The sequence below is a fragment of the Pezoporus wallicus genome, unplaced genomic scaffold (genome assembly GCF_028554395.1).
Source record: "Pezoporus wallicus isolate ANWC-B61680 ecotype Strahan unplaced genomic scaffold, APGP_CSIRO_Pwel_v1 contig_8702, whole genome shotgun sequence".
Lineage (NCBI taxonomy): Eukaryota > Metazoa > Chordata > Aves > Psittaciformes > Psittacidae > Pezoporus > Pezoporus wallicus.
The window spans coordinates 1,612,441-1,630,278 of NW_026636754.1; the positions used below are offsets into that span (position 1 = coordinate 1,612,441).

Consider the following 17,838-nt stretch of genomic DNA (forward strand, 5'->3'; position numbering starts at 1 on the left):
CTTTTCCAGTCCAAGTTCATAATCCACAGTGGTCACCTTTTACTTGCTTTTTCCTCTTCTTCTACTTCCATATGTGGATAGTACCTCTATGACCTACACTCCTCACAGAAGGAGAAACAGTGTCCAGAAACATTACGGAGCTCTCTTGCCTGCAGAGTCCGAGGGACTTCTTTGCTAAGCGTAGGACTCGTCAGGCCCCTCAGCGAGCTGATTCAACTTACTAATGCATCACCAGTTAACCCAGTGAAGCAAGTATTTTAGGAGGAAAATAGTACTCTCTGGGGCTAGTGCAAGAACTGGCCAGCACGGGACCTAGTGGTGCCAGAGCCAGCTAGGCTCTGGAGCCAGGATCTAGAATCTGAAAGAATCACTAAGGCCCTGCAAGAGCAGAAAACCTTTACAACAGCTCAAATGTTGACCAAACTGCTATGTAAGATACTGTGAAGACACTTTATCAATCTTATTAATTTCTTCCCATCTGGTAACGGAAAAAACTGCACTCCTGACTTGACAGAAAACTAATCCTGAGCCTGCTTCTCTCCTCCTCTTCCAAGGGATTGTTTTTCAGGCCTACCAGTAAGCTAATCTGTCTTGATCACACAATGTGAACACCAGAGCTAACATACCGGATGGAACAGGATGACTCTTTTGGCTGCAACTCCCAATTAGCTTCTTTTAGCTAACCTTGAAACCAAAGGGTTAGTTACAGCTTATCTTCACAAACTGAATCTTACACACAGCTATGCTTAGAATGAGATGAAAGTGCTACCCATGTTTTAATAAAACTGTACTACTATATAAATTGAATGTGAACATTAAAACAAACCCACCCACCCTCTTCAATGAGAAAGATACTTTAAATTACTGCAAATGCTTGAAAAATACCAATACACTTGAGAAGCAAAAGCTTTCTGTAACAGTGCATCCTTTAACTCAGTGCACTCTCTCAGGAAAGATGAGAATTTAAAAGAATACTCTATATAAAGAAGTATATAGATTATAGCAATGATATATATATATATATATATATATCAGTGTTAAACCTGCTGCCTATGGCACACTTAAATAATTGTAACATTCTGAAAAGCTCACCAAATCAAATGAATCGTGCCAAGCCTGACCCCCTCCAGAGAGACAAAACTGTCCAAAATGTTATAAAACACACTGCAAACATGCAACGTACTTGTATGTACATCTAAGTTTTATTTACTGTTGCTCTCCAGTATTCCTCATTTTGTACCAGAATCCACAGCACAAAGTTGCTGCAAGTGAAAAATCACAAGCAGTCTGTGAACTTGAGCTGTGATTAAAAGTGGTTTTAAAGATTAGAACAGGCGTATGGAGTGGATGCTTACCATTTACCTACTAAAGGTAACATGGGATGGGGCGGGGGGGGGGGGGGGGGTAAGAAACAGCAATTTACATAATGGTAAAATAATATACACAGAGAAGAAGTATCACAGCTAGCTAACGAATATAGACCAAGTCCCAAAAGATTAAGTATAAGGTCATTTTCTCTCTCAATTTCAAGTTGAAAATAATCAGACTAGTCTCCAAAGTTTCAACAGTGCAACCACGAGACACCAAGCGTGGAAGTACCAGCACAAAATAGAGACTGGGTGCTGGTAACACAGCAGAAAACTAGACATAAAGAATCAACAGCAAGAGGAAAAAAACAGAAGGAAAAAAGGAAACAAAAGGCTCAGTGCTTGACACTGACAGAGGGAAGAAAAACCTTGCAAAAATAAACAGCTTGGAAAACAAACTAAGTAATTCATGGTCTGTGCTGAAGTGGGGGCATGTGCTGGTCATATGTTCAGCGTATGTTATTGGCACCATTCACCAGCATGTTCCGTGTTGTAATAGCTCAAACATTTAAATTTGAAATGTGCTGCCTTCAGGGATGACATGATCTGGGCAGCTCTCATGAAACACACACCACTCAAAATGAATACACGCTCATTTTGGCTTGCAGGTTATTTCTCCATACTGCAAACAATGCTTTGCTTGGCACTAACTCATTTGAAGAGCTTACATTAAATATAACCAGTGGTAGTGTGAAGTAACTTTCAAAACTAGTAGACTCAGTTTATGTAAGATTATGTAAAATGACTGTTGTAGTATCTGTGATTCTTAGAGGCAACTTGGAGACTATCAGAGTCTCACACACACACACACACATATATATGTATGATGCAGCCCCTTGCCCAGATGATGATGAAATGCAATGGTATAGTTTAAGACTCCAAAACATACAGAGGAAAACCAAATTCAGTTGGTGTTCAAACAACAAATTTCAAATATCTCTCTTCTGTAACAGCTCTGCCTCCCAACTGTACAGTCATTTCTTTTCCTGTGAAACCTGTACCAAGGAAGTTGCTTCTAGTGCTGACACAGACTGTTAAGAAAGGATCACCATCTCCCTACTGTATGCTAATGCCTGGTACCAACCCCTTCTGCATGCAAACAAGTGGCTATGATTAGATCTATTCACTTCCTTTTAAATACCCATCCTGTAGTATTTCAATTTGAAATCCCCTAGAGCGATTTCTCTTTCCTTTTTATTTCTGCATTAAATCATTACCTGCACAAGTCAAATCCTGTCTCCATTTGAAACATCTTTAAGAGGGTTATTCTAATGACTGTGATGGCATGAAGCATCTATCTAAGGACCTTTCAGATTTAAAAATAAAAGTCTCACTCAGTGAAGAACTTTACCAGCCCAACTTTTTGCTCTCTCTGTACCAGACACTGTCAGTATGTTCTCAGTCAGCAATTCATTTACCACAGAACATCCCTATAAAAGCATAAGGCAGTCACACATATTCTCCTCTTTCAATCTCCTGGGGAAAGTTCAAACAAGCAGCTACCACAAAGGCAAAACAGTCTTAAGCAAGACAAAATTGCATTAGTGTAACACATCCAGTACCCAACACTTCCTTAATCAGAGCCCAGGGATGTCCAGGCTGAAATGCAATGCATCACTGCAACAGGCACCCAAACCCCCTGGTACTCACCTATTTCTCTGAAAGTAGTTAACCCTCAACTACTTAGACATTCAAGATAAGAAATTTAACTGGAAGAACCACCACTGAATCCTACTAATATCAAACGTTGTTGCAAAAAGAAGAAGCTGTAGACTCAACAGTTCACCTTGGAGATAAAGCACAAACACGCTGCAGTACAAGAATGGAATCAAGAGGATTATGGAAAACAAAACCACATCCTGCCTTCCCAAGCCTCCCGAAAGAGACTTGGGCAGCACATTTCTACATTGCCATCTCCCATATTCATTTCCACAACTGCAGTGTTTTTTTCTTAATTCCAAAAACTGTAGAAAAGCCTATTTTTTACAACTAACATTTCCGATTAAACTACCACATTCAATTCCTCAGAAACACCTTCAGTCTCCTCTCCATGTCCACCATCCTATTACTTCTCCTATTAAAAAATCACACACTCAGACATTGTGGTTATTTTGTATTCGATATAACCATGCTTTTAAGCTTTTTAGGTGAAGTACAATTATTTTATGGCACACTAGTCAGCTGCAGTCCAACTAACACAAACAACACAGAGACACACATATGAGTAATGTTTTCTTCAGCTACTACTAAGCCAAAGTAACTTTGACACATTAACCCCAAACTTAAAACTTTTGCAGAATTTGATTGTATCCTTCTGACTGAGGGCTGAATTTTCTACATTCACATGCTGCTTTTATTCTTTTTCTGTTTTTCTTTTGTTTTCATTGTTTGCATGCTTCTTTTCTTGAAAGGCTTACAGACACCCATTTTGCTCACAGCCTTAGATAATAGTGAATAACCTCACATAAGAATCTTGAGTGCTTACTAGCCCACAGCAGACCAAACTTATTTATAGCTAAGTAACAAGCTGGGGTTAGTGATCTCTTCCAGGCTCAATCTTCCAGCCTCAAATAACCACACCATAAACCAAGCTGGGTTATTTCACTACTGACAGGAAAGTAAACATTTGTGTACTAGGGTGTGTTTGCTGCTGATTGCTCTGGCTGCTGGTGCTGAAGCACACAGTAAAAGCTATTCACAACAGGCCAAAATTCATGAAGGAAATTTAAAATCATGATCACTAACTGCTTTCAGAATTTAACTTGCATCTTTAAAACAGAGACAGGTGGAAGGAGCTAAATTCTTCCCCAACTGTGAATTGAGTTTCTCATTTCATCTTTGGACAAGTTTCTTTTAACATTCCTTTAGTGCTGATTTTTTTCATCTGGAACAGGTAATACTCTTGTATATGCTATCACGCCATTAAGGAAAAAATACTATATGAGAAACAAGCACATTAGCCCACAGAAAAAGTTTCAAAACAGAAAACAGCTAAGAAAATTAAATTGGTTTCAAGTTCCAACAGAATCCTGGCAGAATTTCAGTTATAAGGAAGAAAGTTTTGTTACAGAAAACCTGGACATTGATAGAATTGGATAGTCAAGCCAAGATGACAAGTAACAATGAAACACTTCCAGAAAAGCCTGTTCTGTTGTCAGCTTGCTGCTCACTGTTACCTTCATCTCACCCCATTACTCTGCTAAACCACTCACGACTTGTACAGTTCATCAGCTCCCATTAACTTCGCAAGGCACTATGTGATTCTACTCAAACAAGAGCGCTCCTCAGAGGCCACAGCCCTTGAAGAGGAAAAAAAAAAAAGAGAAGGGATGCAGCCAGTTGAGAACTAAGTAATGAAACAGGCAAGAAATGATACAGCTTTGTGCCATTTACTGCAGGTTATTCTGTCTTGCCAGGGTTCACAAGGCATTTGAGCACTGTTAAATTGTTCTGGTATTTGCTGGTAATACACACTAGATGCATTTCTCAGCTTTATGGACAGACCAATACCAGGAAAAGGTTTTAAAAACACAGGCTTGAATTTCAATTCAAGAGGATAAACAAACTGAAGTTCTACTGTGGTTTTCACCTATTGCATCTTTCCTGTGTTACTAAATGTGCCTGGCATCTGAACATTTCAACTGACATACTCACTGTGGTTTCCAGGTCCAAAATGTTTGTATCAATTATCAGTATCTAGAAAGCTGAATGAATACTACTACAAAGAGCCACAAACAGTTAAGCCCACCCTAAACTCTGAATTTAGTCCTGCATTCATTTCAGAACCCACATTCATAGCACAGGGTAACCACCTTTAACTATTGCATTTATTCAACTCAGTGATGTAGCTATGAGAGTTTTGCCAGGAAAAAGGCTACACTCTTAACTCTTGAGAGTATCACTGGAAGTAGGACTCCTTGATAATGTTATTACCCAACCTAGCAATTTTAGTAAAATTACTTAAGAATAGACTGCACACTCCTCAAAGCAGTGTTTTCATATAATTCGAAAAGCACAACAGTTCATCCTTTGACTTGCAGCCCCTAATGCTACTAAAAAGCAAATAGGTTTAGTAAGATGAAAGGGCAGAAAAGGACAAAGCCATCAACCCCCTCCACCCACTGAAAGAACATCCTGGCGCAGATCTGAACGCACACAATTGAAAGTGCTTCTGTTGGTTACCCAAAAACAAGCATATAAATGGATAACCATGAAAGACAGAGCAGAGAGAGTACCTAGTAGGAATCTGATCTGAACCTAACCCAGCCACACCCAGAACATTCACATGTAGAAGGAAGTAACTTGCTTCCTTTAACACATCTTTGCTCAATACCTTATTTGATGCTTACATGTGTGGAAGTTCAAAACAGGACTGTGACTGATGACAGTTCATGTAATTCATGCCTACTAACTTTCCTCAGCACCCAAGTCCACTGGATACCACACTGGAAATGAAGGGCACTTTTTGCTATGTTCTGCTCCTCCTCCACACGATTATTTTATTTAAATGTTTCACCTCACTTCCTTTGAAGGATGTCTCAGAGTGACAGTGAAAAGTCAGTCACATCAGAACATGAAGCAGATGCAGAGCTACTCCCAAGCCTGCTACCTAAGCAGTTTGGGAAGCCTGGCTCAACTGCACTTTATTGACTACGAACACACTTGTCTTAAACGGCAGCCTTGTTTTACTGTCCTGCATTAAGAGGGAAAGGAATGACAATTCAAACGACAACTTTGTTTCTGCATTCTAGCAAGCAGAGACCTTCAGAAGACAACACAGGAAATCCAGATCTACCTGCATCATCAACTTCAGCAAATTTACAGATATCCTGCAAAAATTCCTTTAACTTACCTTTTTAACTTTAAGCACATACCTAGCATAGCCCTTTCTCAAAAAAGCATGCTGTCTCAGGAACTTTTAAGATTTAAACATTTTTATATTACATTGCAAGTGTTTTCTTAATACACGAAAATAATTTTTGCTCTTCTACTGTTTTAGTTCTTTTCCCTTCCAGTTTTATTTCATAGACCAAAATGGTTCTTATAACTGTAATTCCTTAACGTACGATTCCACAAGACACAGCAAGCTGACTGCTGCTGAAAGTCAGTGCAGCCCCGCCACATACTTTGTGCCAGCTCCACTGCTTGCCAGACCTCTCTGTGAGCCACTTCAATGCAAACCACCCAAAAATAGCCAAAAAAAGCAGCCAGCAGCGGCTCACGGAACATCTGATGAGCTTCAAGGCCAGAGCAACCTGCAGCTGTGAGCACTGCAGAAAACAAGACCTTCTCCTCCCATGCTTTATTTCAACAGCACTGAAACACCAGATTAGCTCACATGCTCCTGAAAGCACAGCCTGTTTCTAAAAAGCGAGACCTCACATTCTTCTGAATCACACATCACAAATTAAATAACAAAGTCAGAGCCTCCTCGCATTCTCTAAGGATAACAACTGTATTGCTTCTCAGTCTCACTGCTTAAACTTGAGATGATCTTCAACTTATTTCCCATCTTTTTTCAAGTCTCCCACCAAACCTTTTCACTCCTCTTCACAGAACTCCAAACTCCTCTAATACCCTCTCTACAGCCTAAAGCAAAACACATTGGCCTATATCCTCATTTTCTCCTATGCAGCAAATGTATTCTTCTCTTCCATTTTTCTAACCTGCACATGCCACGATGTTCTTTATTCTTTTTTTGTTCTTGAGTAAACAATCAGCTTGTCCTGGTTCAAATCTGAACTTATCCCCACACAGAATTCTGCAGGAGTACCTTCACCCTTCTCTTGTCTAAGCCTTGGTCTTTCTAATCTTAAATCTGTCTCCCCTCCCTGCTACACAGGCCTTCTATCTAGACAGGCCAGAAGAGAGCAGTACCACCTAAGGAGGGAAATTCTTTTCTTTAAGAGTCAATGTTTATACTTTCCAACTGCTTTCCTTGTGTGTTTACTGCACTGATACTGTAACCAACAAGCCTGCCTACTAGTAAAGTATGTAAACTTTGCGTATATGCCTTGTCTACTCAAATTATATTCTGCCTAGAACACCCCAAATATGTCCACAGGACAAAGTGATACATCAACTTTTTTCTTCATATTCTTGTTCTAAAAAGAAAAAATAAACCCCAGATAATTATGCATTTGTATCTTCATAAATAACAGACTACCTTACATGCAGTAAAATCACTACTCATACAGGAACATTTCAGGTATACTTTTTTGAGGCGATTCATGCTTCAATGGAAGTCAGAGTACTTTCTCCCAGATGTGATGGGGGAAAAAAACAACAAAAAAAGAAAGAAGGAAAAGGGTCAGCAAATTACCTGCTCCCATACTGCAACATGCCAAATGTTGCAAACAGAATTTAAAAGCAACTTACATCAACTAGTTAGTTTGTCCATGTCTGAATCAAACCCACACATTCATCTTCATTTAAGTGATTTAGAAAACCTGAATTTAATTTCAGTACAAGGTGTAAATACTTGTTCTATTACATGCTAACCTGACTTCTTACCAACATAAGAACTAAGAAGCTTATACCTCATGAGCTGTATCCAAGACTTACTTAAAAAAGAATTTTCCAAGAATCACTGTGTATTGTATGAAAATTATCTTTGAAACATTCCAGTGCACTCCAACAGGAAGACTCAAGATGATCATGAACAAAAGCATCAGAATCATTTGCATGAGAAAAGTGCTGGCAAGAGTAAACAAACAAATGCCCGACTATGTGTTTGATGCTTTAGAAGCACTTTTAATTAAAAACCCAGCCAAGCACTGACTCCTTGTTAAAACACATAATAAAGAAGTCTCTTGATATAACCCAATGGGAGAATATTGAAAAAAGGACCTGCAGTGGAAGTAAAGGCTGAACAGCTGAGAAGCTTCACCTACCTGTACTTCTTCCAGCCCTAAGCCATGAAATGGCCTCACAGGTGCACCTATACTCACCTGAGCACAGCAAGGTTTATTTTTTTTAAGCACCTTTTCAAAGAAAAGGTGTTGATTTTTGATCAGCAGAAGATGGTGCAATAGAGACACCACTACTCTTAATAAGCTGTTCCACTAGTACTAAAAATATCTGCTTACTTCAAACCCTGAGAGTTTAAGTTTACAGCCTCTGGGTTCTTATACCTGTGTTTGATCAGCTACCAAGCTTTTCAGTAGTCTAAATCACCCCCATAAAAGCATATATACACCAACCCAGGCACTCTGCACTCCTTTTTGAGGAGACAAACATACAGAACGCCTTAAGTCCCTATTAGGGATTTCCTCCAGCTTTCGATTCTTTTTAGCAATCACCCCCTTAAACCATTGCAGTTTTGAAAGATTCTTTAGAACAGCTTTTAATTCCAGAACCATATGAAGTTCCAGCATGTCTCAGTACTCCCTGATACAGCTCCTCTGTTTCCACACAGTCATCACATCACTCGGCTTTGACACATCATTTCAGTACAGGCATCTAACGATTTCTCTTCAGTCATGACTTTCAAATACACTCTACTACTACTTTTCAGAGCAGTTTCCTACCCTGGAGATCTGGCCTGATACCTTTTGAGATGCCTCTTTTTTTAATGGATTGACCAAATCCATTTTGTCTTCATGATTTGTGAGGACAGTATTTATCAACATTGGTATCATCTGTAAATATTTGTCAGCAACTGCATTTACTTCAGATCACCAATAGCACTAAGAAGTAGCAATACCAAGTAGTAACCGATTACTTTTCTCATGAGTTAGTGCTAAGCAGCACAGTTATGCAAACCAGCCCATGTATTCCCAAAATTCTGCTAAATTGAAAACACAGGTATTTTGTAATTACACAAAGCATCTTTCATAGTTACAGTTATTGCCATCCCTAGAGATACTTGGAATTCAAACAGACATGGTGCTAAGCAGTCTGATCTAATGCTGAAGTTAATTCTCCTTTCAGCAGGGGTTTGGCTAAAGGCCTCTTCCACAATTCTTAATGTAAAACCTTAAATTAACACTAATATATTATTACTTCCAGACAACTTAATACTAATGTTGTTATGCTTCATAAAGCTGTGATAATGACATATCTCTGGCCTCTTTACTTTACAGCTCTGATTTTACAAATACTCAACTCCATATGCATCTTTATCCATGTGAACCATCTTGCTGAAGTCAACAGGCATGTTTAGTTTAGCACAGACATAACTGTCAATCTGCTCATGGTTTTTATTTTGTTTGGTGCACATGGACAAACAAAAAGGTGGTATCTTCAAATACAAACACTCAAGGCATTCTGAAATTTTGAATATTGCAGATTCTACTCCCACACACACTGACCTGTACAGACCTGAAGATGATGCTGTGTCAAAGTCTCTGATTTGCAGTACTAACATGAAGGACAGAACAACACAGAAGCACAAGCAATAGCTGCAGCAGAATCACACACACAAACGCAAAGATACTCCCATCATGTACAGAGCTTCTTTAGCCCTTTAAAAAATGATGTATTACAAAATTACAAAGATTTGCACTACCCCTTCAAGTAACCTCAGCAGCCTTCAACAATAACACAGCAGTGATGAAATTTTAAGAATATACCATTTATTTTCTATGCCACCCAGTGTGGAATAGCTGCAGAATAAATATGGTTCCTCTCCTCTGACTGCTTTATCTAGGTCAAAAAACTCCTTAAAGGCAGGAAGTCACAGGAAACAAATGTCACTACACATCAACTTTTTATCATGAAAACAAGAGAGACAGTAGATAAAACCACCACCTTCCCAGTATTTCAGTATGAAGTTCCATGAAAGACATGAGCTTTTTAGTAAACACGAAAGTGTTGTGAAAACTCCTGATAGGCTACAAGAGAACTGGCCTCACACGCGCTACCACATGACAGATTTGTTGTATCCTTTGAAATAGTTTTTTTCCCTTTGGTTTTACATAATTTTACATGAGTTAATAGGACTTGAGAGATCTTGAAGGCACTGCTGTATTTACTGAAAAATACAGCGGATCAGATGCACAATCATCTCATTTTGAAGAGCTCAGGCGTGACTGAAAAAAAATCCTTTGCTTTCTCCAGAAGAATTACACATGCTTAAAAAAACCCAAAACAAACAAAACAACCAAACTCAACAGCAGCAGAATTCCTCCATACCAGAATTATCCATTATAACACATCTACCTTCATGAAGGACTAATATTTACATGACAATGCCATTTCCCAATTATAAGCAAATTAATTATACGCATTTATTTTTAAATGCAAGGATGAAAGATCAACTTATTTTCTTTATTAATTTATTTAACTCACAATCTAATAGCAAAAGTTGACTCTTCCTATGCAAACATGGTGCATTTCACAGCTGAAGATCAGTACTGCATTCCAATTTAATCAATGCAAAGCAAAGAATGAGTTTTATTTACATCTATCTTACTTCATTATAACTGCGGGTAAGAATCCCAAAACTCTCTTTCACCTACAGATTCTTGGAACAGTTTTAATACTGACTTTGCATCTTTAAACCAAAACAATGCTAATCTTGCTTGTGTCATAGAACTGGAACTTACAGACAATAAAGAAACCGTTAATTTTTTTGATAACTTCCCAGTTTACAGTATTTCATGTACAAAGAATGTACTTACTCCCATAGCTGACTACAGAGGTTTGTAAGGTCAGTAAAACTGTAGAATCTGTCAAGGAAGATTCATCCTACATACCATACCAATAGGAAAAGCAAGGCAGTATGAATTAATCTAAATACAAAACTGTTTAAGCTTTACCTCAGCTACCTGACTGGTGTATGACAATTTGCAATGCTGCTTCAGTAACAAAAATAAAAAATAAAAAAATCACTCATAAGATGTGTGCAGCTGAGAGGGAAATATAAAAAAAATGAAATGACAGAACCAACTGTAACACAAATTATGACTATAGAAACTTCACACTCATCTCTATTTTTCTTTCAAATAACATGTGCTCTACCTTCTTCCTCCCACGTTCCTTTTCAATCAGATCTGCTTATGTGAGAACACTACTGCTACTGAGCTTGACATTTGCAAATCCTCCTTGAGAGTAGCCAAAAACCCACCTATAAACATGGCCCAGTTAACCTTATTAGTCATTATGGCACGGACACAGCATCTGCTAAAGAAAGTAAATAAAAGTTTCTGGAGACTGATTCGTAAGTCACAGCCAAGTCCAACATTTCTTAGTTTTGTGCTTAGAGATAACCTCTAAGTAATTCATAGTTTAAATAAAACCAGTATGGAGATTCAAAATACTCTTCTGAACACGTATCACTGAGAAGGTCTCAAAAACATTTCAGCCAGCTATCTTCCTTAGGAGCAACTGTATCTACCCAAAGTATTGTCAAGAAAGGTAAAACACACATGCCAATCCAGTCTGAGTATTAATCTACACTTACAAATACATTCCCTGAAAAAGTGTTTTGTTTGTTTTCCTAAGGAATCTAATGCTTATATTCGTGAGAAAAATCTTTAAAACATAAACTGTAAGCTAAAAACCAAACAACATTCTTCCTAAGCTATCAAGCAGCACTACCAAAGGAGACGTTATGACCCATTCACCTCAACTGTGAAGCCAAACCTCAGTTGTTTCCAGTGAGATCAAGCATGTGTGCAGCCACAGCTGGAACTCCTACAGCAATCAAACCCTGCACAGAACTTAAGTAACAGCAATAAGACAATATAAAAAAGTGCACTGCTGCATCAGAGGTTCTCTGCAATCTGCTGCACTATTTCCTGCTCAGGTATGGCTGAATACAAACGTTTCCAAGGAGTTTACTTAGTGAATAGATATACTTGTATAGTACGGGGAAAAACAAGAGAACGTAATTAAGTACATTTTTAATTGCAGCTGTATATGGTTGACTTAGAATTAGTTAGTAAATGTTAAGCTAAAGGAAAATGTATTTGACGTGGTTTACTGTAAGAGCTGCCATACTTAGTGATGTAAAGATGTCTACAAAATGAATGACAGAATGGAGAATTACTTACCGTTTCTCATAAAAAAGAGCTAACTGAAGTTGCATCAAATGAAATTACCAGGTGTCAAGTTCAAAAAACTCAGCAAAAAAAGGGCTGGGTTTTTTTCCAGTTTGGGCTCCAGTGAGGTTGTGGAACTCACTGCCCAAGGATGCTGTGGATACAAGAGGTTTACAGGGATAAAAACAAAAAAAAAAAAAAAACACAAAATCAAATTTTTTTATTTTTTTTTTTAAGAAGAGAGAAGAAAATGCAGCCACAGTAAGTGGCTTTAACTCAAAAAGAAATCAACTCTGACTCTGAAATCCAAACTGAAAAAAAAAGAGAAACCCATCCATTTACCTTTATCCATTTTTCCGCTCCTCCCTAGGTACTGCTATTGACTACTCCTGGAGGCAGGCAATGGACTAGCTGCATCTTCACTCTGACTTAGAAATGTTGTTCCTGTGTTAGTGGTATCTTGCTTATGATTCAAAAATGTACTTCCACAAAGCTAAAAGTAATTACTAATAGACAAAATCTATAGTTTTGTCAAAATGAACAAGACACTGTCTTGGAACAGGCAAACCCAAGATGTCAGGATCTTCATGCATTCAAACACTAACATACAAAAACACAGCCAAGAAACACAAAAATAAAAACAAAACAGAACTTCTTCAGAGCTAAGATGTACCCAGAAGTCAGTCTGCCTGTCCAGCTGTATCAGTTACATCTGTCTGGAATCCTGCCTCTCCAAAAGCTGTATACAAAAGCTCTGTCAACAACTGCTGCCAGGCCCAGTACAAAAGGTATTTTTCAGGCCAAGTACCTCAAAAGTCAAATACTGATGTTATTATTTACCTAGCAATACAGCTTTCACTGAAGTCCAGGAACATCTGACAAGCACCAAATTAAACCAATTAAAAACTATGAACTTTATGAACTGGAGAGTAACAGTCTGTGCATCTTAAAGGTAATTGTAAAAGACTAATTGAGCTGCTTTGATTTGTAACAGGAGACTAAAACCTCTTTCATCCCACGCCTCTGTGTCATGACACTGACGGGAGACCTGCTTACTGGACATGAACAAAAACATTGCTATTTTCCCTCCAGCCCCCATTTTATTTCTCTAACAAGACGACAGCTGGTTTGTATATGCACAAGTAGGTAGGTGAGTCTGTCAAGAATTGGAAAAACAAAAAACACACTTCCCACTGCTGTTACCTCCTGCTTGAGAACTTAAACATTTGAATTGTGAGCAAGACTTCCATGGAAGTATTAAAAATAACAACCAGAACAGTTATCTTAATGCACAGTAATTCCACATTTCATGGCATTTGTATCTGTAGAAACAAAGATGCCTTTCTTACAGGTAAAAGTATACTCTAACATCAATAATTTAACTTCTCCAGGTGTTAAAAATGTGTTTTGCATAGATTACAAAGTTGTATTTCTGTTTTTTTCATTCCAAAAACAGAAAGTTCAACAGCATAAAGCAATACTTTACCACTGCACTGGAACTGCAAAAATTATTAGTGACAAATCAGACATTTCAAGTCTGTTACAATATTTTACTTGAAGTCATCTGAAAGTCACTATTAATTAGACAAACCAGAAACAAACCCTCCATTCTTGGTTTCCAGGATGACTTAAAAACAAACCAAGGAACAGGCCTCCCTGATTTTTTTAAACTTCACCTGCCATTAAAATTTCAAATAATAATGTAGTCATAGGCAAAGCATATTACTGGCAACACAGCAGGATTAAACAACAAAAACAGATCTAGTGATTACTTGAGCTGGACGTTAGCAATCATCAGTCTTGAACTGACACCAAAACTACTTTCTTTCCAATCATATTTCAACTGTTAATTACTGTTTACATTATACTGGAGTGACACAGTTTGAATCTGAAAAATCCAGGAGATCATCTTCAGTGTGACCAGCTAAATCTACAATGAAACTCAAGAACACAGCTACCAACAATATTAGTCATGTGTAATTCACAGTAATGACTTGCTATAAGCAGATAACGTCTGCTTTGAATTTGCCTGAAGACTCCCGTGTTTAAAACAAACAAAAAAAGCTTTGCAAATAATGAAACTACTATTTCCCTACACAACTCCAGTCAGACTTTCCTTTTATAAATATTTTTTTTTTAATAAAGCAGTATTTGATCTTAATCAGCAGTCTAACTATGACCCTGGAGGTTTTGCCTGCCCTTCAAGATAACACCCTTTGCTTGTTGACTCAAGAAAGCCAGCATACACACCGCTCCATTGTTCCCAGCCAGGACTGAAGGTATGCCACCTTTTATTTACAAGACTTGGTGGAAGATCACACCTACATTTTGTAACCAGGAGATAAGTACTTCAGCCAGCTTATAGATCTTGAAACTGAAGACTAGCAGTGTGCAGTCTAAGAAATGGTGTAATCACTGAACAGTCAGTTTCAAGCAAGTGCTGGTAACACCACCCACATGCACTCGTGAAGAAATGTTAACCGCACACAAGTTTTCATCATTGTTCAATACAAAGGTGACACCTAAAAATCCTTCAGAATTTTCTTCCCATTTAAAAAAGCAAAACTGGTATAAAGAAATAAAATAAATTACAAGTGAACAAATACATAGCCAGCATGGAGAAGCAGGGCTCGTTTTTCTTTTCTTGAGGTCTTAAGTATTTAACAGAATGCTAGTGACTACATTACTCAAACTAATTCTAGGCTTCTTGCAATCAACCTATATAATGCTCAATTATTTGCTTACAATTAATGTCTTATACCAAACTGTTTAAAAAGGAAACATTTGATATTTCATACATGCTTTAGATTAAAATACAGATTAACCACATGGCAAATAATTATTAATATTAAAAAGCAGAAAGCAAAATTAGAAGTTCAATTTAAAGGCCAAACAAGTCCTCCAACTGCATTCATGATTATACAACTCTACATGTACTGGCACTTGTAAACCCTTTCAGAAGAAGCATTTCCTAGAAAGCAGAAAGGTAGACAATTTGATTTGCACAGAGGTACCAGGTGGGGAAACTAACATTAAGACATCGAAGTGGAAAATATCCACCATCAATATGCTAAATACAGTTTAAGAACTTGTAAGCCGTTAAGACTATGCCACTAATGGTGTATGTTTTATAAAGGTAAAGCACTCATAACCTTTTAAGTATTCCTAAGTCAAGACAGCTAAAATATACTAAACCAAGACACTTTCACTTTTCCTACATGAAACTCCCCAAAACACAGATTACTCATTTACAGTAAATGAAGTAGGTAGGCCTTGCATATACCCCTAGAAAATGAGTTAATGCTTTGTAATGCTAAAGGAATGTATTACCATTTAAAAACTCTTAAGGCATTTGTTTTCATGTAAGGAAACACATGTTAAACACTGAAACTAGCAGAAGTATTTCACGTGGATGATTCAGTCTACCCATAGATAAATAAACGTTACAATTAGGTAAAGAGGAAAAAGATACCACAAATTCACAGGCATAAAACAGTCACCCCATACTCTCCAAATGCACCGAAGATGTTACAAGGTGTACTCGGCACTGATCTGAAATTCAGAAATCCCAAATATGTGGACAACCACTTGAATGGTTTCCTTTGAAGCACGTAAACAATACTCAAGAGTATATCCAATTCTGTTTGCTAATTACAATACCTCCAAGCACTGCTGCAGATGGGTTTGCTCCCAAACTCAGATTATGCTACGTGCTAGACATGGCACGGGAGTAGGGTGACCATTTGTCAACCCCCAGCCCCAACACTGCCGGGGTTTCACGCTTCCCACCTGTACCACCGGCTGTCGATGGGGCTGGAGCGGGAGCTGGACGTGCCGCCGGAGGAAGGACATATTCGAGGGCAGCATGCGGAGGCGCCGGTGCCCGGGTGGTGCCGGGCGGCGGGGAGGGAGACTGGCGGGAAGGAGGCCTAGGGCACCGCTCGCGTGTATCTCCCGGACGAGGCCGGTTCCCCGCCTGTCAAGCACCATGTGCCAGCCAAACGGCAACGGGGAGAACCGGCGCGGATGAGCAGCAGCACCACCCAAGCCGCGACAGCCAGCCCTCCCTGGGAGGACAGGGCAGCCCGGCGCGGCGGGGCGCCGGAGGGTGGGCCAGGGCCGGCCCCGGTGTGCCGAGGAAGGACAGCAGGCCCAGCCGCCGGTTTACTCACACTCGGGGCAGCTGCAGCGGCGGCGCCCCCCGCCTCTGGAACACGCCGTCCACGAAGACGCCGTTCTTGCCGAGGCAGCGCAGGTAGAAGTCCCCTCCGCCGCCACCGGTAGCAGCTGCGGGGTCCCCTTGAGGCGGAGGCGGCGGTCCGTCCGCGCCGGCCGGTGGCGGCGGCGGGGGAGCGGCGGTGAAGATTTCCAGGTGGCGCCGGGAGATGAAGCTGGAGTGGCCCATGCTCACGTCCACCGAGCCCTGCGACGAGTTGCGGCCGATGGTCACCGAGCGCTTCTTCATGAGGTACTCGAACTCCCGGCCCTCCAGCCGCGCCACGGCCGCCGCCGCCGCCGCCGCCGCCATCTTAGCGAGCGAGGGAGCGGGCCGCCCTCCGCTGCGCCCCTCCGCCCGCACCGGCCCCGCAGCCGCAGCCGCCGCCAGACACAGGCAGGGGGCCTGCCATCTTCCTCCAGTAGTCCCTTCCCTTCTCGGGACCAGGGCGGGCTCCGCGCCTCTGGCACCTGCAAGAGGCCGGGCTACTGCCGCCCGCTTCTTCGCGGTCCCCTGGGACGGGCTGAGGTGCATCCCCGTCTTGGGGCCCTGAGCAGTGCTGGCGGCGCCTCACGCGCGCCCGTAGGGGTTTGTCACCGGGCGGTGAGGGCACCAGCCCTCCCCTGCGGAGCAGCGCCCGCGGGAACGGCGCGAAGCAGGGCCCGGGAACGGCCGCATACAGTAACTGGGGGTGTCCGTACAGGGCTGGGGTGAGATGAACCCGGAAAACGCTTGATAACTGCTCAAGTATAGCCGCCAAACACCGCAGGAGAATAAAAGAGTTCTGACACATCATGAGCATGGGATAGACTCCCACGGTTTAGCTAAGAGCTGGAGGTGACTCCCCAGCTAGATTTGCAACATCCGTAAAACAAGTACTAATCTTTACATTTAGAAGTTTCAGGTAAGTCAGTGCTCACACCTCACTTGGCTTTAGTTCTCGCTTCCTCACAGGAACTGGGGCACAAAGAGCAAGGAAAACAAACCGGCACTCCGTGGTGCGGCCACCCAGCCCTCTTCCCCCAGTCACAAGAGAAAGCACCGCGGGAAAACCGGTCAGAACCCACACCCCTGCCTTCCACCTGAACACGCTGCCACAAAACACGTGTACTGTATTCAGCTGTCAAACGTAGCATTCAGAAGCAGAACACTTTACCTGCTCCAAGCCTCCCCGCACTGCCTCCGTGCCCCACTCTGGCTGTCACAAGGACCAGGCATCCTGTCAGAAGGGAGAGGTAAAAACTGAGAAACACTTCTGGCTATAAAGTGT

The 17,838-nt window shown here is 40.6% G+C and overlaps 1 protein-coding gene across 1 annotated transcript in view; it reads right to left on the reverse strand.

Annotated features, from left to right (window-relative positions):
- FOXK2 (forkhead box K2) overlaps positions 1–16,964 on the reverse strand; it is a 47,275-nt gene extending 30,311 nt beyond the window's left edge. The window contains exon 1 of the mRNA XM_057401401.1: positions 16,525–16,964. Within this exon, the coding sequence (XP_057257384.1) occupies positions 16,525–16,880 (356 nt within the window). The 5' untranslated portion in view covers positions 16,881–16,964. The remainder of the gene's footprint in view (positions 1–16,524) is intronic.
- Positions 16,965–17,838: the final 874 nt, after the last annotated feature.